Source organism: Glycine max, chromosome 9 (genome assembly GCF_000004515.6).
Source record: "Glycine max cultivar Williams 82 chromosome 9, Glycine_max_v4.0, whole genome shotgun sequence".
In the NCBI taxonomy this organism is placed as follows: domain Eukaryota; kingdom Viridiplantae; phylum Streptophyta; class Magnoliopsida; order Fabales; family Fabaceae; genus Glycine; species Glycine max.
Window position 1 is genome coordinate 14,900,493 of NC_038245.2, and position 21,633 is coordinate 14,922,125.

General features: G+C 34.4%; 1 protein-coding gene across 1 annotated transcript; it reads left to right on the forward strand.

Moving 5' to 3' along the window:
- Positions 1–15,430: 15,430 nt before the first annotated feature.
- PIN9C (auxin efflux carrier component) lies at positions 15,431–20,885 on the forward strand. Its single transcript, XM_003535012.1, has 6 exons — positions 15,431–16,238; positions 19,227–19,494; positions 19,621–19,706; positions 20,020–20,177; positions 20,639–20,715; positions 20,819–20,885. Exons 1-6 carry the CDS (start codon positions 15,431–15,433, stop codon positions 20,883–20,885), a joined length of 1,464 nt encoding a protein of 487 aa, XP_003535060.1.
- Positions 20,886–21,633: the final 748 nt, after the last annotated feature.

A 21,633-nucleotide genomic window follows, 5' to 3' on the forward strand; every position in this document is an offset into this window, starting at 1 on the left:
CCTTGTTTGTGAATTGCCATATAGGAAATTGGAAAAGAGGATTGGTGCCATCCCTTGAAGAATTAGAGTCAAGAAGCAAGGGGCCAACCACCTTAAGAGCTATTGGACTAAGAAGCACTCCAAATTGAGTGAATCACCAATGAAAGAAAAACCATCAAAATTGAGGACCTTTTTGTAATTGGCAATTTACTTACCTTCATTGCTTTCAAATTTTGTAACAAAAAGACCTTTCATTGGAAGTGTGTTGGGAGCCTCCAATAGGTTACCAAACTTCTATTTATATGTAATAATTTTAGGCAATTTTCCCTTAGGATAGTGAGTGTTTTGTTGGGAACCTTAACTGTGGTCATCCAAACACTCTTAGGATCCGCCTAGTTTACATGCACTTTAATTTCTTGCTTACTTTCATAGCTTATTTTCTTTACTAGTCACGCCTAGTTTATCTTGTTATTACAAAATACTTTCTTCTTGCTTATCATGCTTATCTTGAGTTTTTTTGAACCCTAGCTTTTACCTTTTACAAACCCCCAACAAGAAAGAACCACAACTTAGGAACCAACATGAGTCATCATTCATCTAGTGTTAATGGTGAGGGTACTAGTCATAAGGACCATCTATCTAGAATCTTAGATGAGTTAAGTTCCCTCAAGTCATGGAAAGGAAAGAAAGCCTCAAGAGGCTAACATTAACCTCCCATACTTCCATGGAAAGGACAATGTAGAGGCTTACTTAGATTGGGAAATATGGGTAGAGCAACAACTTAAAAGGAAGTCTACTTCAAAATCTTATGGCTCTCACTCTTATCCAAAGAAAGACCAAGGTCAAGGCATCTTAGGGGCGGCACTTTCTAAGCCCAAAGATGATAAGGGGAAGACAATAGAAAAACAACCCCCTAAGGCTAGTATGCAAGAGAAGACTAGCTCTATAAAGTACTTTAAATGTCTTGGAAGAGAACAAATTACTTCTCAATGCCCCACCAAGAAAACTATGATTATGAGGGGCCAAGAAATTTATAGTAGCCAATATGAAGCTACTACTTCACCTTCCTCTAGTGAAAGTTAAGAAGCAAAAGTGGAAGAATCTAGTGAAGAAATCTACCCCCAAGAATAAGGACAAGCTTTAATGGTTAAAGAGGAGGATAAGGAGGTAAGTGTCTCCTCCAAGAGGTTAGCTAAGAAGGAAAGTCATTTTTCAATAAAGACAAACATTAAAGAAACTTCCTCTCTTAGACAACCTCCACATCTTCTCCTTTGTAAAAAGACACTTGTTAGCATTGCCACACCTATTGGGCTTGAGGTTATTCCTCAAGTAAAGGAGTTATTGGACGAAGGTTTGGTTTGTAAGAGCTTAAATCATTGTGCTCTGCTGGTGCCCAAAATAGGTATTATTAGGCACCAAATCCCTAAAATAGATGATATGATGAATGTGTTGAGTGGTGCAACCCTCTTTTGTAAAATCATTCATGCACCCAACATCTTTATGATTCGTGTACATAGGGACTCATTAATTAGGTTTGTTCTTATTTTTGGTTTCAATACAAACCTAGGTGCTCATATGGGACACCTTAGGTTTGTCGTACTTTTTTAAATAGTGATCAAGGGGTTCTCACGGACCCTAAGAGAATAAAGTTCATTCCTGAGTGGCCCACTTCACCAAGTATAAGGAAAATTTGGGGCTTCCATGACTTAACAAACTTTAACAAAAGGTTTGTCCCATATTTTTCTATACTCGTAGCACCACTCATTGAGTTGGTGAGGAACCATGTTCCTTCATGGGAAGATGCTTAGAAAGGGGTTTTCAGACCTTACCCTACTCCAACATACCAAACACCACTAATATATATGTTTTTATTCTTTTTACAGGTGTTGAGGGAAGAAGCCCAGAGTTTCAAAAACCTCTAGATTTGAGGTCAAATTGTTTTCAAGGGGGAGGGAATCATGCAATCCTACCCCCTAAGGGCATTGGATAGAAGACTCCAAGAAGATTGGGCCAGAGATGCAGGAGAAGGCCCTAGGGTTCTCATGAGCCTTAGGGTAGATTTTGGGCCCATGGGCTCAGTATGAGCCCACTTGTCTTTGTACATAGTAGATTAAGGTTTCATTATTTTTGGGCCTTGTATTTTGTGTTCCATAATGTTGGGAGGGTACCATAGTAATGTAGGATTTTTCAACCCTTGTAATTTAGGGCACCTAGACTAGTTTTTGTATTATGGGTAGTTTTGTAATTTCATATGCATTAAGTGCACTATTTGATGTGTGTGTGTGTTGGGAGATAAATTTAATTGAATTGGGAGAAGCCCAATCCAATTAAATTTTAGAGGGGGAGGTGAGCATTTGCTTGCTACACCCCATTGTCAGATCATATAGTCACACTTTGTGCATGTCCTTCATGCTTTACATGCCTCATGACACCTAAGCACACTTAGTGGAGAATCTTGGACTTGATCTAGGATTAGTGGGCTGAACCATAGCTAAAATTCACTAATCATAATTAGTGAAATTTTGGCTCCAAAATTTGGCTCCACAAATTCAATTTCAAATTCAAGTGAAATTTGAATAGAAATTCAAATTTCCCTCCAATTTTGAGTGACACTTAGGCTATAAATAGAGGTCATGTGTGTGCATTTTTTTGAAACTTTGACATTAAACTTCAGATTTCCGAGCTCTTTTAGAGCATAAAATTTCGTGCTCTTCTCTTCCTCTCCCTTCATTCATCTCTTTCTTCCTCCAAGGTCTTATCAATTGCCTCCTATGGTGGTGAGCTTCTTCTAGACTCATCTTCTCCTTGAAGTGGCGTCTCCTCTCTCTCTTCCTTCTCCATTCTATTGTCATTCATCTTCCAAGAAGCAAAAGAATCCATTGATGAAGAAGATCCTAGGCCTACAAGCTCCAATGGAGCTTACATCACAAGTCTTGCTTTGAATCTATCCTTTTCACCTCTTTGAACACCTTATTTCATTTTGAATATCCATTTGCACCCTACCACACTCTGATTTCTTGGTAGATCAACTAGAATCTAGGTTTTTTTTCTCAAGAGAAAGAATTTCTTCTTCCATGTCTGTGATCCATTCTTCACTTTCCTTGTTGTTCAAGACTTCTCTAAAGTTTGTAGGTTTAGTAGCTTAAATCTCTTTAGTAACTGTCAAGGAAAAGTAGATTAGATCAACTTTTCCATACCTCCTAAGGGGCACAATGTTTCTTCTAACTCTGTCTCTAGCTAAGTTGTAATCATTAGCTACAGGTTCAGGTTTTTGATCATTATCAGTGCCCTTGACTTGAACACTTTGTGTTGGTAGCTCCACTTCAACTTCAATAATGTCTAAGTTTTTGCCTTGATTGATAGCCTGTTGTTGATCCTTAACCTGCATAGCCATTTTGGTTTCATCAAAGATTACACTTATGTTGATGATACACTTTGGTTCACCCGGTTCCATTCTCCAGAGCTTGTACCCCTTGATTCCAGGTGGATATCCTATATAGGCACATCTGATAGCTCTAGCCCCAAGCTTGTCTTGCTTGATATATGCAAAAGCCAAAGCCCTAAACACTCTCAAATTTGAGTAATCTACTGGTTTTCCACTCCAAAGTTCCATTGGGGCTTTAAAACCTAATGCAGAAAAAGGACATCTATTGATTAGGTTGGAAGTAGTTGTAACAGCTTCTCCCTAAAAAGTTTTTGGTAAACCCACACTTAGTAACATGCATTTGACCCTTTCTAGGATGGTTATGTTCACCCTTTCTGCCAAGCCATTCTGTTGAGGGGTGTTAGCCACTATTTTATGCCGTTGAACTCCTAATATCCTACAAAACTCATTTAATTGCTCTGAAACAAACTCCAGGTCAATGTTAGTTCTCAAACGTTTAACCTTGGTTTCCATTTGAGTTTGTATCTAAGTATACCATTCCTTAAATTTTCCAAAAGTGTCACTTTTATTTTTAATGACAAAGATCCAAACTCTTCTAGAATAATCATCAATGATAGACAAAAAATAATAGCAACCACCATGAGTCATGGTCCTTATAGGACCCCAAAGATTAGAATGAACATATTCAATAGGTCTACGTGTAGCATACAAGCCTATTCCAAAACTGGCCCTTTTAGTTTTTCCTAAGATGCAATAATCACATCGATGCAGTTTTTCTATTATATCACCATTCAGAAAGATTTTGTTTTGCTAGTTTAAGTAAACTTTTTTCACTGACATGTCCAAACCTCATATGCCATAAATTGGTTTTATCATGTTGGTTTTGAATACCAACAACAACTTGTGCTATAACCGTAGAACCATCTAGGATATACAAACCGTTCATTTTAATTCCCTTAGCAATCATCACAAAACTTTTAAGGATTTTCATCATGCCATGCTCAATTTGTGAATTTTATCCTAAAGCATCAAACATACTGATAGAAATCAAGTTTCTTTTAAGTTCAGGTACATACCTTACACCTGTCAAGAGTGTTTCTTGACCATTCAACATTTTTAGTCGAATTGAACCCATACCTTGGACTTTACATGGTTTGTTGTTTCCTAGCATCACTACTTCACGTTTATTCAAAATTAGGGATTCAAAGTAGTCACACCTTTGACACACATGGAAGGTACAACCGGAATCCATAACCCAATCCTTCTTAATCTCAGAATTTGAGACAACTAGAACATCAATAGTTTCATTACTTGCTTGCGCAATGTCCACATCTCTTGGTTCTTGAGATTTCTTTAAATCTTTTCCTCTCATCTTAGGGCAATCCTTCTTGTAGTGTCCCTTCTTATGACAGTGAAAACATTTGAACTTGTTTTGAGATTGACTTCTGGATTTTGATCTGTGCTTGCTTAACTTTGAGCTCCTCTTCTCTGATCTACCCCTCATCACATTCAATCCTTTTGCATTGTTGTCAACCCTTGATTCCTATTTCCTTCGCATTTCCTTGGTTCCAATTGATGACTGCACTTCTTCAAGGGTAATGGTTTGATCCCTTCCAAACAACTTATCATCCTTAAAATGCTCATAACTCCTTGGAAGTCCATTGAGCAATATTAGAGCTTTGTCTTCATCCCTCGTCTTCACTTCAAGATTCTTAAGATCATCAAGGATCTTGTTAAAGTCAGTAATTTGATCTGACAACATTCTTTTGTCTGTCATATTGAAAGAATAGAGTTGTTGTTTCAAGAAAAATTGATTTGCCACTGACTTTGTCATGTAGAGAGATTCCAGCTTCAACCATATTGTTGCAGTTGTTGGTTCCCTTGCTACTTTCCTCAAAGCCTTGTCTCTAAGAAACAAGATTATTGTGCTCTTTGCCTTTTCAATTAAATCTTTCTTTTCTTTTTCTGAAATTGTTGCAGGGAAAGAAGATTCACCTTTCAAAGCATCACCCAATCCTTGGTGTATCAAGACTACTTGCATCTTGATTCTCCACAAGCCAAAATCATTGGACCTTGAGAACTTTTCAATATTGAACTTCGTTAAGCCCATGGTTGATCTTCTTCTCTTTTCTCCCCACAGACGGTGCCAGTTGTTATGGTTCGAAACCTGCAACTGAGTAACAAAACCAGCAAATAGAACAACACAACAGCGAGCATACAAAAGCTAATAAAAGAAAAGAAATTGAATCAAACAAAGATAATGAATAGAAGATGAACACGAGCACTTACGTGGTTCAACCACAAAAGACCTACATCCAAGGGGAAAAAGCGAAACCAATCTACTATGGTGCAAGAGTTACAAATATCTTTGTGTACAAATAAAATCTTGTTTGGTCATTTCACTGTTGAGATAACAACATCAAGGATCCCCAAGTTTCACTCTATCTCTCTTACACACTCCAATCTTCCTCTCATTTTGATTACATCAATGGGACATCACTGCTGCAACATAACTATAAGGAAATACTCTTATCTTTAAATAGCACTCAAGAAGACAAACTATCAAAATGAAAACTACCAAAATAGAAAAACTGAAAAACAGTTAGTTGTTGGCCACCAACTAACTTATCAGAAAACTATTTCTAACTAACTTGACCGCTAGCAAACTGATATTAGAGACATATCTTCACAGAATGCGTAGATATGAACTAATGAGCACAAAAATTTATAAGTCTAGTTGTTCAATCATTACACCATACAACTTGAGGGAAACAAAGATAAAAAAAAACATCTAGTAGGAGACATGCTTTACACAATAATTGAACAACAAAACATTGACAAAGCAAATTGAAAGGCAATACCGAATCAAAGTCTGCCTTCTATTAAGATTTCAATGCCCAAATACAAGCTAGTTTATTCTTTAAGAAGAGAAAATTACAACAAGTTCTTTTTTCCTCCTAATTCCCTTTTCCCTCTTTACATAAAAACTCTAGGAAACCCCTTTTTTAGTAGTAGAAAGAAATCGTCCCCCATATTTCTGTGAAGTCCAACCCCCCCCCCCCCCCCCAATGGTTTTCTTTGAATGGCTCCCTTTTATTATTGGTGCCTTTCCCTTCTCAAACCAACTGCAAAAGTTTACCTCAAGACCCAAGAATCTTCATGTGTTGTAGCTTCTATTTAGCCCTCAGTCTTTTCATTTTCCATTTTTGAGACCTCTTTGGTTCATCCCAGACTAGGCTCATTCCATTTTGGGTTCACCACCATTTTCATCTTCGAGGGAAACCATGAGTGGAATGTGTGTGGCAGAGCTCGCATGGAAGTTGTTTGCGTGTAGGAGTATCTGGGGCAACGAATATACACAAAGGATGGAAGAAGGGTGTGTGTGTGTGTTGTCATGACAGAGGGAGGCTATAGTTGTTAGTGTTTATTTTTGTCTTGGATGAATATGAACTGGGTTCAAAATGGGTTTGGATTGTGTGTGTGGGTTAATGGGCCAATAACTTGATTTACCTGGGTTTGCCAACAATTGAAAATTAGAAAGTTGTGTAACTTTCTCTCTCTCTCTTTCTTTTCTTAGTGATCTTTTTCTCTTTCCTTTCTTTATCATCATTTTTTTCTTCATTTTTTCTCATTTTTTGGTAAAATAATAAATAATCCAAACAAAATTGGGCGTTCCCTCTTTACTTAAGTTTTGCTAGACATATGAATAACTGAAGTTTTATCGTGGTAAAAGGCAATTGTGACACCTCCACTGGGACAACTCTCCTTTCCAACCTAACAATGATAACACCACCCTCCTTTTCACGAATTTGGAAATCAAAAACCACCCTCATTTCCCAAATAATAAAAAAAACACCCCTTTATCAAATCTACAAAAGAAATGCATTCAACACAAGCCAAAAAACCTTCATTCCATTTGTTTTTCTTGTTCATTTGTTCACTTTTTTTCTGTTTCTTCTTGTTTCTCATAGTGACATGGATGACATTTGAGAATGGAGTGACTGCGTATATGCTTGTTGGCTTATATGCTCTCATTTTTCTTTTAATTAACAATAAGAAAAAAATTGAATTGTTGAATCTTCAAAATTTTTATTCTAATAGGAAGTGGATTGTCGACAATGGAAGAAGGGTTTGAGCAAAATTGGGAAAGGGAAGAAAAAAGGAAAATAAACAAAGACAAATCAATGAAAGAAAGGGAGAAAGAGAAAAGAAAAAAAAAGAAAAGAAGAAACATTATTTACTATCGATTCAAAATATAACCAATCTAACGGTCCTAAATTTCTTTCCCATGATAAGAAACTTGATGAACTTCCCCATGCTAGAATCTGTCACCAAAGAAAATAAACATATAATGTTACAATATAGTAGTACTATATTTAACACACATCATATATGTAAATATTAAGTAACCGTACTCCCCTCTAACGTCTTCTTTACACTTGTTTGTCTTTTTTTTACCTATTTCTCTTTTGAAGCTACTCCTTTACATTCTCACTTCCATTTTGCAAGTTGTCAATATTTGCACCTCTCTACTTTTGTAATAGACCCAAGGTGCAGACCTTGGTACACTTCTGACACCTTCATTTAACTTCTGGTCATTGCCCGTTGTGAAAAATTTTGAATTTTTCACCATCTCCCCTCTTCTATCTCTTCTCTCCAATTGACATTTCCAGCATCACTTACATAGTACCTTGACTTTTGCAGCATGTAGAAGATCTTTATCACTGTCCTTCATCCTTCATCCTCCATTTGTTCTTCCCATCTTTCATTGAAGCATTCCTGAATTGTGAGGCCAAGACCTGGACTTCATCACTATCTCACACCGCCACGACATAAACACCTCTTCCTCGTCTTCCAAAGCAACCATGTTTTTTCCCACACCCTCACTAAACACCACCAATTCAAAACCACCTAAAATATCCTCTCACAAACCCTCTATTCACACCCTCACTAACACCCTCTTCGAAGCATTATTATTCTCCTACCTGTAACCCTCCTCATTGTCAACTTCTCGATGGCTTGCACTCTATGGCACTTCACAGGGTAACACTTTACTTAGCATCCTTGTCGGTCAAAATCCTCCATCAATCAAAATCAATCATAGGTAACCCTTTCTGAGACATCAACAACCAACTCTAACACTGCTCAATTGCTCTCAAGATCAATGACTATCCTTACAAACTAAAATAAGACTTTTCAATGTGCTTTCGCCCACTCACACGCTTTCTGAGAAACTTCCTAGAAGCTCACCTATTCCATAATTGCTCCAAGTCAAACACGCTTCACTGTGGAGTTCTTAAGTGGTTACCAAAAAATAGATGCATCTTGCTGGTATAGATAATATTAATTATTTCCTTTAAGTCATTATCAACTGTACAATCTCATACTTACACAACCTCTGATTCCTCTTATTCTAGTGTGATTCATTTGGGGTTTTAAATGCCCACTAACTTTCACCTGGTTCATCCTCGAACCACACCATAATGAAAGTGAGGTATGCTTTGATACCATTTGTAATGCCCCTGAGTGTCAACTTCTCAATGGCTTGCACTCTACAACACTTTATACGGTGACACTTCACTCAACGTCTTGGTCAGTCAGAATCCTTCACCAGTCAAAACCTTTCATAGGTAGTCTTTTCTGAGACATCAACAACCAACTCTGACATTACTCAACTACTCTCAAGATCAATGAATGTCCCGATAAACCAATGCAAGACTTTTCAACGTGCTTTGGCCTCACTCATATGATTTTTGGGAAACTTCCTAGAAGGTTACTCATCCCATAATTGCTCCAATTCAAGCACACTTGACTATAGAGTTCTTAAGTGATGAGCTACCAAAAAGTATATACATCTTATCGGTATAGGTAGTACCAATCAATTCCTTTAAATCATCCTCAACTGTAAAGTCTCATACCTTCACAATCTCTTGATTCCTCTTATTCTAGAGTGATTCGTCCAGGATATTACAATATTGAATCTACAACAACTCTTCCCCTCTCAACACCAACATCTTCTGCCATGTCACCCACATTTACATCCTAGTGAAACACCATGACTTCTACCCCATTGTCGAATCTTGTAATGCTTTTCTAAGTTCTCACCTTCTCCATCCCTTTATCCTTGTGAACCCCCTGTGAAAGAGTTACTCTTACTCTCATACTATCCCAAAAACCATCTTAGAATTGGAAAAACCGTCTTAGAATGTCTATTTTAAAAAAAAATTAAAAAAAAATTGAGGATTCTAAAACAGTTTTATGAAAAATCATCTTAGAATGTCTTATTTTGGAGAACCATCTTAGAATGCCTTTTTTTAAAAAAAATTAAAAAAAAATTGTGAAAGAAACTAAGACACAAAATGATCATGTAACTGCTATCTTTTTTTATTTACCATGTGCTTTGACAAGAACAATATCATCAAAGAATCAATCCATAGGAATGTTCTGGCATTTTAGTACGAAAATTTGCATTTTCATTAGGATAAGCTATAATTAATTAAGCTAATTATGGCATTGCATGTGCTTACAATCAAAGGAGTAAATGCTAGCAAATAATAATAGGAATACCAAGCTCTCCATATAGCAGCCGCTCCGACAATTTGGCAATTCCACTTGTACCTTTTGAACTTGTATAATAAAATACTTGTGTTATTTAATATTTACTATAAATAATGATTCAACCAATAGACAATTGTAAACAATCCCAATAAATGTAAATGACTATAATCACAATTACTTTGTTGATTTTTTATTTGGTCAAAAAATACCTTTTTCTTTTTACATTCTTTCTACCAAAAGTAAAAACGAGACAAATGAAAAAAAAATCATGTTAAGACAACATTGAATTTGACAATTATCAATTACAAGCTAAAATCTTTAATTTTAAAAAAAAATAATCTTTAGTGATTAAGAAGCAAAGACCAACATGTTATCGCCAATAAATACCATATAAAGTGGAGTGTGCAATTAGATAGTGGGTTACATGCACTACTAGAAAAAGGTAATTTTATGACATTGATTTAACATCGGTTGAGAAAAAACTGTCTTAGAAAGAAACACGGTAGCATTTTTGTAAATGAATACAACAATTCTAAGGCAGTGGTGCAAAAGCCTTCTTAGAATCTAACAGTCTAAGATAGTTTTTACAAAACCATCTTAAAAGGTTTTCTGCTATTTTTAATAGTCTCCATCTATTCTCTTGCGCTCTTTGTATTCTCACACTCCCTCTCACTCTTTGACTCCCCCTCCAGGGTTCCCAAAATGGTCTTGCAATTCCTCATTGTCATCGAAGGCTGGTGGCGATGGTGAGGATCCCATACCTCCTTCTTTTTCTCTTCTAGTGTGAGAGTGCAAAACGTTAATTATATAGAAGTGCATGTGCTTTATAGGTTTTGATTTGGTGTTGCTGTTGCAGAGACTACACATCCAAGATGAGGTCCATCGACATTTTCAAGTTCTGGCCATTTGCATCCACCTCCTCATATGACGTATCATGTGAAGAGGTTCAGTTGTGGCTTCCGCTGATGAACCCGTGCCCTAGATCTGACGATCCCAATGACCATCGCGCTTAAAATCTGGAGATTTCGCCTTCTTCTGTGAAAGTTTCTATAACCAATGGAGAGAACAACGACAGAGATTGTAGCAAAGAGGAATCTGTAGAATTTATGGAATCCGAGAAATTTGCAACTCCTTTCGACTCCCCCATGGCAAACAACAACAACAACGAAGGCGAGAAAATGGAGATGGGTTTCTTTAGTGTGCCACAAAAAATAGAATCATAAGCAACATCGACAACATGGAGCCTCGAAAAACACACAGACTTTCGAAGAAGCTCATAAACAGGAACAACCTAAGTGCCAAGATTGAGGTCGCGAAGGAGATAAGGAAGATGGTTCAAAAATTGTCATTGCTGTTGAAAAAGCATGCGAAGCTTGCCACATCGAGTGTGATCGAGCTGCTCGTTCTCTCTTCTTCCAACCTCGATGCTCGCCAATCCTCTCTCCTCAACCTCGTTATTCACAACGAAGGTACCCCTCTTCTCCCAAGATGCATGCTTTTTTGTGAATTATGAAATGGGTCTGTGAATTTGGCTTCTGGGTCTAATAGCAGTTTGTATGACTATTGCAGTTTTTTTTATGTGGTAGTGTCGCATATGCATAGTTGTTGAATAAATCCTTTTTTTCTTATAGAAAAGAATTTTCTTTGTCCTTGTGAAATGAACAGAATGTGGGTTGGATTGGTAGCAAGCTAATAAGATTATACCATGGTCATTTTCAATTTGATAGTGGTTAAAAATTAAACTATGTGTGAACAGTTGGCCTCCCACATCAATGGAAACCATGTCGGGATCTAGCTTTGGAACCCAATTGGTTCGAAGTCGACAAAAGGTGGAATTTTTCCTATAACTTCTTGATTGTTCTTTCTTTCATTTGATATTTGAATTCAAGAAAAGAGAGAAGAGAAAAGTTTGTGGTGTTATAGTAGTGGTTGGGAAATGGGGGTTGTTGTGATGATGAAGAGAGGTGAGAGGCTTTTATATATAGGAGTCTTTGTCATATGTGACAGGTGAGAAAAAGGGTGGTTTTTTGGTTGGTTTTGTTATGCCATGACCATGAGTGTAGGTTCTTGAGAAGGTGTCGTGCAATGCACAAAAGTGTCGGATTTGGTCAATGCAAGGTTGGTCCAGCCTTCTAGAGTATTATTCACAACATGATTTTCTTTTTCTCTTTCCAAAAAAAATGAAATGTTATATTAGCCGTCCGAGATGGGCCACATTGAGAATTAACTAAAATAAAATATGTTTATAGATTTTCTTTTGTAACTAATTATAGTCATATAGTCAACAGATCAAATGTTACAAACTTATGTCAAAAAACAATTATGTATGTAATCTGTGTTAAGCCAATATCAATTGAATAAATAGTCATGTGCATGATCAGCTGACTTTGCAATAAAGAATTAGCACCTTTGCCAACAATAAGTGTAATTATTGTAAAGTTAAATACAATACCTATAAAATGATATAATCTGCTTGTTGTTTTGCATAATAATGCTCAGATGGATGGAGTCTGCCAATTATGGGCATTAGTTCAACATTTGACAAGTATCTGCAAAGATCAAGATGATAACCCAAAATCAAAAGATGTATGCTATTAGGAGAATACCATAATGATTCAAAGAAAGTAGACTAACAATGATAGAAAGGGTGAATACCCGTCCCTATCCATGTCAAGTAGAGCAAACAATACTCTAGCTGGAGCATCCATTGAATTATTAGAATTATGTGTATCATTGTGACTTTCTTCATCATAGTTCCTTACCAAATCAAATAGCCTATGGAAAAATTCTTTAAAGTTGATCTTCCCATCTCTGTTTGTATCTCTTTCCCTATAAAAAAGAAATGGGTATATCAAACAATACTAAACCAAGCTAGTGATATAAATAAGCCTATTCCATATAAACTGAAGAATCCATTCACTTCAGACAATAAAATTAGCTATAAATATTGTCCCTATTTCTAATATATGGCACAATAGTCAATGAAAAAACTATACAAATATTGAAACTTCTCCTAGAGGAGGCAAATGACTGCAAGGAAAAATTCATTTTCAAGAATAAAAAACCAACCATATATCCATCACTTACAAGAAATCAATTGGGATATAGCTAAACAATGGATTGAGGCTACTGACTATTGTTGCTTAGAGAGTGCCGAGTGAGAGAAATTCAGATTGAGAATATACCTTTGCAAAAAAAATAAAGGGCCTCATTTCATTTCCCCGCCCACAACAAATCAAAAAAGCATTCCCTTTTCCCATTCTTTCTTACACTACTCCATTGAGATTTGAAAATTAAAAGAAAAGAAAAAAAGGGAAAGAAAAAGAAAAAGGTTCCTTCTACGGTAGTTGGTTGCAAATAATGGAGGAAGAAGAAGACTAGCGGAAGCTTCCAGATTTGGTGACAGCACATGTCCACCACCTACTCTCCCAAAATCTCCCCCAAATTTCCCTCCTCTAAACCCTAACTCTCTTGAATTCCACAACTTCCTCTGCTACGCCCTTCACATCCTCTCCAATCATCTCACCCCCTTCGTTGCCCCCAACGCCGCTGCCACCACTGACTCCATCAAGCGCCACCTCGCCTCCACGGCCATTCCTCCCAAACCCTCTCCTTCGCCAACCTCTTCTCCAAATTCAAGTACTTGAGTTCTTTTTCCTTCATTTCTTGCATGTGTGTAGGTGAGAATGTCGACAGGGTTGGAAATGATGAGGAGAATAGCGTTGGGGGAGTAACGAACGAGAGGCAGAATGGTGGTGCCGAAGAGGGAGAGGTTCCTCTAGAGGAGGTTGAGGCGTGACTCATCAGTGATCTGGCGGGCGCCAGTAGTGAAAATGCAGAGGTCAGAGTCAGCGGTGACAGAGGAATCAGCAGAGGCATTGATCTTGGTGCAGGGGAGGAAGGTGGTGGTGTGTTGGAGGTCGAGCATCTTGTCGGGGTTGGTATTGAAAGGGACAAGCTCGTCGGTGAAAAGATGATTAAATTTGTTGTTGCTGCAAAAGTAGAAAAGAAAAAAAGATGAGGATTTCACAATAGAGAGAGAGAGGGCCAACCATTGCCTAATAAGAGAGACAAAAAGCTTGAATTTGAAAAGGCAAAACCATTCAAAGACGGTTTTGTAAAACAGAAATCGTCATTGTTATTTTGTAAAACCGTCTTTGTATTGGTTTCAATTACGAAGGTTTTTTCAATAAATATTCTTAAATTTACAATTTCAAGATGGTTATTTAAAAATCGTCATTGTTATTAATGAACTTAATTACAAGATTGCCACCGCATTGTCTTCAAAGACAATTTCCGTCAACCGTCTTTATTGGCATGTCATAATAAATAATTTTTGTTGTAGTGAGGGTGGCCATGCCCCCTGCCCGAGGCACCTCCGTAAACGTTGAGTCCTTTTTCCTCCTCATTGGAAAAGAACCACTGACTAAACCTACATTCTCAAATCTATTGGTTATTTCATAAGTCTGAGCTTTACGAATCGTTAAATTTGATTATTTTTAGTGGGAAGTTGCTAATTAATTTTTGTAATAAATGTAGATAGCATTGATCATTTCTTCTAATGACACTTTAAAGCCGACAATGATTATATAATGTTATATAAAAATATATTAAGAATTGAATAATATTATAAGAGTCTTACCTACAACAAATAATTATAAATAGAAATTTATTTGAGTTTTACCTACACTAAATTATGTGTAAAAGCGACCGTACATTAATTTTTCTTGTAGTGAAACAAAAATATATTATGTATAATTTATGATTAGAAATCTAAAAAAACTGTTTTTGGTATATAACAGATAAGTAGTTATTATTTCCCCCTCTTATTTTATATTTTGTTCAAAGTAATATAAGCATATTAAGAAAAAAATTAATTGTATGCAATTTGCATAACAAATTAATCTCCTCTGACTAAAATACTTTTATTAACTAATTTGTATAGTCAACTATATATTTATGAGTTTTGAGAATATTATTAGAAAAAATAAGTAATATATTTGGTATTTTGAAATGACAAATAATTTGAAATAAAAATTTCTCAAAGTGACAAATAAAATTAAAACCGATAGAGTATTATACTTAATTAAATTTAACTTCTAAAATTTAGAATTTGAAATGTACATGGACAATCAGTTGGACCAATTCATTTTTCCTGAATGCATCCCAATCATTTATTACATGTCAATATATAATTAATGTTCAAGTTCATCATAGTGAATATCTTCTCATGTGACATGCATTTTTTATTAATAAAATCTCAATTTTAAATTAAAAGCAGGAGAGAGAATTTAAATTAAATGCAGTGAGATATATAGGATTGTGATGATAGAGATTTTTACATGAGAAAATTAAAGTGAAAAACTTGGAAAATTCATACCTCTATAAAATTCCAATCTCTTTGTCTCCCTTTCAGTTACACTTTCATTGTCTACCTCTCCTTACTCTTTTTTTTTCCTATTCATAAGAATTGAATAGGATATTAAATTTTTTTCTCTTATTCTAATAATGATAAACGATAAAGAAGTGTACAATGTTATGGCAGCTCTTGTGCCCCTATATGTGCCAATGATATTGGCCTATTACTCCGTGCGGTGGTGGAAGATATTCACTCCGGAACAGTGCTCCGGCATAAACCGCTTCGTGGCAATATTTGCAATTCCTTTCCTTACATTCCATTTCCTATCCTCCAACAGCCCTTACACTATGAACATTTTGTTCATAGCCGCAGACACTCTTCAAAAAGTTGTGATTTTGGGTGCCCTATTTCTATGGACTGCCTTCGCAAAGCGTGGTGGCGGTCTCGACTGGACCATCACACTCTTCTCTCTTTCCACCCTACCAAACACACTCATCGTCGGTGTCCCGCTTCTGACAGCTATGTATGGAGACTCATCAGCCAGTCTCATGAGCCAACTTGTGTTCATGCAAGGTGTCTTGTGGTTTACCCTAATGTTGTTCTTGTACGAATATCAAGGCGCTATGCACCTCTTTTTGAATCGGATACCTGATAGTGGAGATTCCATCATCACCACATTCACCGTTGATCCTGATGTTAACACTCTCAATGGCAACGAGCCGCTACTAGTTGACCTAGAAAAGAAAGAAAATGGAGAACTTCATGTCATGGTAAGAAGTTCTTCATTAAAAATCTTTAACCGTTCAACCGAGATGTGTTGTGCCCATTTACCAAAGCGAAGAGCTTCAAGTTTTAGTACAATTCTTGATCTCCAAAGTGAGGGTTTTGAAGAGATGCCGAAGATCCATGAGGAGAAAATGTGCAAGAGGGACGCTTTTAAGTATCTTTTGAATTCAGGTTTGCTTTCTTCTTAATTAATGTCTCTTAAATCAATAGTTGCAATATGGATTTAACTCTAAAGTGAGTGAAGTCATTCACAAGAAAAAACGTGCATTGGAACATATAGATACACGTATAAAGTGACAATTCTTTTTACTATGGTAAGTAAAAATTATAAATTTAAATTATAGAATTATACTGATTAAAATTAAAAATTAAATATTAGTCAAATGATCACTTAAAAAACTCATGCATCTTTTTTTTGTTAAATTTTGACTATTCATTTACTACAATCTAATGATTTATGTTTTTAATTTCCATCCTTAATATATATAAAAAAAAATCTTATTTGATACCTTATGAACTTCCGCCGAATTCATAGACAAATTGTTTTGCTGGAAATATAATGTTCAGGTATTTAATTAAAGTAAGACTAAACTTTACAGTTTTATTATAATCTTCAATCTTATATATGTTGACTTATCTTAGCGATGACTTTATGATATGTCAATATTATGGTAAGGTAGAAAATAATATTTCAACAATTAAAAATAATTTTATAAATTAAAATTAAAAAATAAATAAAAATAAATGTATACAAGGTTGAAGATTAAATCAAAATGATTATTTTTTAAATTTTGGGTATTAAAATCGCAAGGAAGAAAAAGAAGATAAAAATCCCAAATAAAACTAAAAAAAATAAAATTGTAACTTAGCCTTAAAATAATAATAATAATAATTCCCTAACTTTTATATATAAAAAGATTTGTTTAAAATAAGGAAATTGATAAAATCACAAATGTTTTTCTAGAATGTTTCAAGAATCACACTTATAAATTATCTATTATCATTAAGGGTGAAAGTAGGTCGGGTCGCCTATTTAAAACCTAGCTCGATCCGACTCATTTATCCAAAAAGTCATGTTCAAATTTTTTGAAAAGCTTGTTTAGTCAAAAAGGTAGGTCGTGTGCCTTAAGAAAAGTTTATTATGCTTGATGGCCCGGCTCATTTAGCAACAATGTTTTTTTAATAAAAATAGTATTAATAATAAGATATATAATATTATAATTATTTTATTTAAATTATAAAATTATTATAGTGGTTTGATGATTTAAATTATTTTAATTAATTTTTAAAATATGTTAATTCCTATAAACCTAGATGAGTAGCATAAATATTGACTATTTTTTTTTTGGTGGATTTAAAAGACTTTGCTATCATGTTACATGTAATATTTGTATGTAAGTTTTGTCCATATCTTATGATTTAAAATTGTTTTATTATTTTAATGAAAATCTTTGATTTTGTTAAAAAAATTATACAACTATTAATATAAAATATGCCTTAAAATAAACTAACAGATCAAACTTATACAAACATTAGAGTTAGACCTAAAAATTAAGGTTGTGATGAATAACAGACACATGCTTATACTATACATATAAAATAAGTTAGACTAAACTTTGATAGAACATGACCAGTCCAACCCAACCCATTTTCAACCCTACTCATCATTCATGTATTAACACTTTTGAATTGAACCACATTTTATTAATATAGAGTTTTTAAATTGAACGCAATTATGTGTCCAATTTAACCCGCCAGTTAAAAAAGCAACAACATAAACAAACCCATTCCGCACAGCGCATAGGATATTGTTATTTCCGGCATGCACAATTCCCTATTTTTTTTGTTGTCGAGAGAGTTCAAACATCCGATCTCTTTTTTATTTTATTTTTCCTTCATTATTAAATTAATCGTATATCTCTAATTTTATTGAGTACTTGTATTTTAGACCCTTAATGTATCATATTTGAATCTTTACTACTCCTCAATTTCTCATTTTCTTTCAAATATTTGATTTGAAAATAAAATTTAATTTTATGTTTTATCCAATAACAACAGCTACTAACTATCTTCTTTGCCCCTACTTGCCTGAGATCCTAAATTCGATCGATACCTGCTATATAAGCAGCCACTATTGTGCATACTCCAGTACCCAACAGGCCTTTGAGATAATCATATCTTTGGTCTAAGTGTGCCTTCCGCAAAAGTGTCACTTCCGCCATTTCCATATGTGTACTCCCTATGGTTCATGTTTTTATGTTAACGATCAATTTTTGTTAAAAATAATCAGACACGGATAATCTTTAATAGAATCTCTTTTTTTTATTATATTTTTTTATTTATAAAATTCGAAACCAATATTTTACTTAAAAAACCAAAATTAGTTTATCAATTTCTCTTGAATCAAGACTTATTTATTGCTAGCCCTACCCCTTTAATTTCCCCATATCTCCATCCAAAATTTCCTTTACGAGATTCAACTTCCAGCCTCTTTTCCTGATCACTGTAACCCCATCCAGTCCAGAATTTTCGTGTAATATGCACTAAAGGCACACGCTCTAGGGGTCATTATATGCATCCTGAATAAAGATATATGTAACTATGTAAGTCCTTCCAGCATTGTTCTATATAGCCATGAACAATTTTTTTAAGGTTTCAATGAGTTGGTCTTCATCTGTTTGATTTAAATATCCAAAAGAAGTTGCAGGCCAACCTGTTTCGTATTTAATTTTGTGAATATATATTCGTATGAAACGGGTACAAAGCATTTTTTATCTTGATTTAAATATATTTTTGGTTACTGTAATTAAACATTTTTTTTTCATTTTCGTCACTACAATATTATTATTTTTTATTTTAATCCTTATAAAATATATTTATTTTATTTTTATCCTTAATGTTTTAGATAATATTTTTTACTGTTCAAAACACTTATTTTACTGTTCAAACTATTTTCTAAAATATTTTAAGAGCGAAAAATAGAATAATACATCTTATAATAATTAAACCGAAAAAAAGACAATGAAAAAAAAATTCTAAATTACAAAGATAAAGATAAAAAATATATTTGAATGTTTTATGATTAAGATAAAATTAGTTTTACTGTAATTATGACAATTGTAGTCTAATGCAATTATTGAGCATCTCATCTTACTGTAGTGAAACATGAATCAATCATTGACACGAGTTCGAGTCCCAAAGTAATAGAGGACAAGGAGGTCAAGATTGTGCATGGGATCCAATATCCCTTAAGCAAGGGCCCAAAAGAGGTAAAAATTGAAGAAAAAGATGCATATAAAAAACAACAAATGCCACGTGCTAGTGTCATGGTAAGGCTCACTCTCTCCATGGTTTGGCGGAATCTCGTGAGAAACCCTAATACATACGCGAGTTTTTTTGGATTAGTATGGTCTCTCATATCATTTAGGTATTTTTCAAGAATCTTGGCATCTATTCTTCCTTTCTAGGACCCCCTGTCAATCGAGAGAAAAAAACATCTTTTTACTAATATTTGTTTTTTCATGCATCAATTTCTGGTTGTGTGGATGGGCAGGTGGAACATCAAAATGCCATCCATTATAAATGGTTCCATTTTAATACTATCACAAACTGCAACGGGAATAGCCATGTTTAGTATGGGTAACATTTTTTTCTCTCCTTTCAGCTAGTGTCAACTAATTTAGGTTATGTACGCTTGATTCTCAGAAAGAACATTTTAACAAGTTACATCTTACATGAATCTATTTTAAGAAAATTAAATGATAATTAACTTAATATTTTTTTAATATTTCAATGTACAATAGCAAATCTTCCTATATATAATTTGGTGTAATCCTATATTATAGTCAACTTAAAATTTGCCATATACGTAACAAACATGCATGTTGGTGGTGTATTCCTATATCAATATTTATTTATGTCCTCTTGCCTTTGTTGTGTGGTTCTTAATTAGGTCTATTCATGGCATTACAACCCAAGATCATAGCTTGTGGAAAAACTTCGGCAGCAATGTCTATCGTAGCTCGATGTTTGGTTGGTCCTGCAGTAATTGGTGTAACCTCTATAGTCATCGGTATTCGAGGAGTTCTTCTACGTGTTGCAATTGTTCAGGTAAACAAAACCCACTTGCAAATTCCTCAAATTAACCAAGGAGGTCTAATTCAATGGGTTGAATAGAGTATGAGTGTTATAAACTTTTCTAATATTATGTTGAATACCTACGGATCAATTTTTTTTATTTTCAAATTAATCATAGAATGAATAATACTTTCTTCCTTCTTACAGGTTTTGAAAACTAGCTGAGCCTTGTTCTTGTCCATAAACTACACTCTTGCCTAAACTTTATTAAACTCTCATAGAAATGCTAATGAAATATCTTCCTTAACTCAAATTAAATAATGAGGAAGAAAGAAGTTATAATAGTCCGCTGGAGAGACTTAAAAAAGAGTTCAAGACTTATATCTATTTTTGAAACCTGAAAGGAGATTACTGTTATATACTACCCTTAAATTATAATGCCATATATATTCAAATTCATATAACTATTTTTGTCACCTTGTTTAATTTTGCAGGCTGCTATACCTCAATCTATTGTTGCCTTTGTATTTGCCAAAGAATACAATATCCACGCAGATATACTTAGCACCGCGTAAATGTCTATATTTTTAAAATTTACAGCTATTAAAGTATGCTCTGCCTTGCTAATGTAATTGATCAACATAAATTCTAAAAGATTTCACAAAAATTTGCAGGGTTATCTTCGGAACGGCGATTTCATTGCCCGCAACAATAATGTACTTTGTGCTTCTTGGACTCTAATTAACAAGTTTGAAGGTTTTATAAATTTGAGATTTTATCTTAAAATATTAAATGTATGTCCAAGCAATCTTGTGATAGCTTGTAAAGTTAGTTGTAAAGTTAGTTAAATGTGGCTTATGTTAAGAAAAAGTTAGTATTTTTTTTAAGCAAGGTATTCTAAGGGTCAAAAGTCGTGAGACTAATCCTTGATATGTAAAGATCATCATAGTAGATTTTGTCTCTCCCAATAAAACTTTAGTTGTAAGCTAATGGTGTTTACTTGTAGTCTAATCATTAGTGCTTTTTTTTTTTAGTCGAATCAAAGACTTCATAATTTTTCTATTTAATCACAGTTACACTTCATTTATATGCAAAAGTGATTACAATAATTGAGTATACAAGAGATCAATCTTTTACTCATTTTCTCTTTTATATGTATTTGTGTGAGGCCACATATATATAATTGTCCAACATTAATTTTGCTTTGTCCAATCAATACTAGAAAAATTTAACATTGGTTATTTTGAACCTTTAACATCAAGTAGGTCATTTTTACATTACTATAAATATATCCTTTTACGACACGTATTATATGATGGTTCTTTGTGAAATCGCCTTAAAAAATGAAACAGTGACATTTTTATAATGAAAAATGTCTTTTAAGACACACATTTTAAGACGGTTATTGAAAACTACCTTAGAATGATGCTATGTCTAATAAAATTTACAATGAATTTTGATGAAAAACCCTCTTAATTCTGAAAACAAA

Coding starts and splice junctions, on each gene's coding strand:
- PIN9C (XM_003535012.1), top strand. CDS start 15,431: ATGATAAACGATAAAGAAGTGTACAATGTTATGGCAGCTCTTGTGCCC. Junction 19,707..20,019: donor AATAGCCATGTTTAGTATGG/GTAACATTTTTT, acceptor GTTCTTAATTAG/GTCTATTCATGGCATTACAA. Junction 20,178..20,638: donor TACGTGTTGCAATTGTTCAG/GTAAACAAAACC, acceptor TTAATTTTGCAG/GCTGCTATACCTCAATCTAT.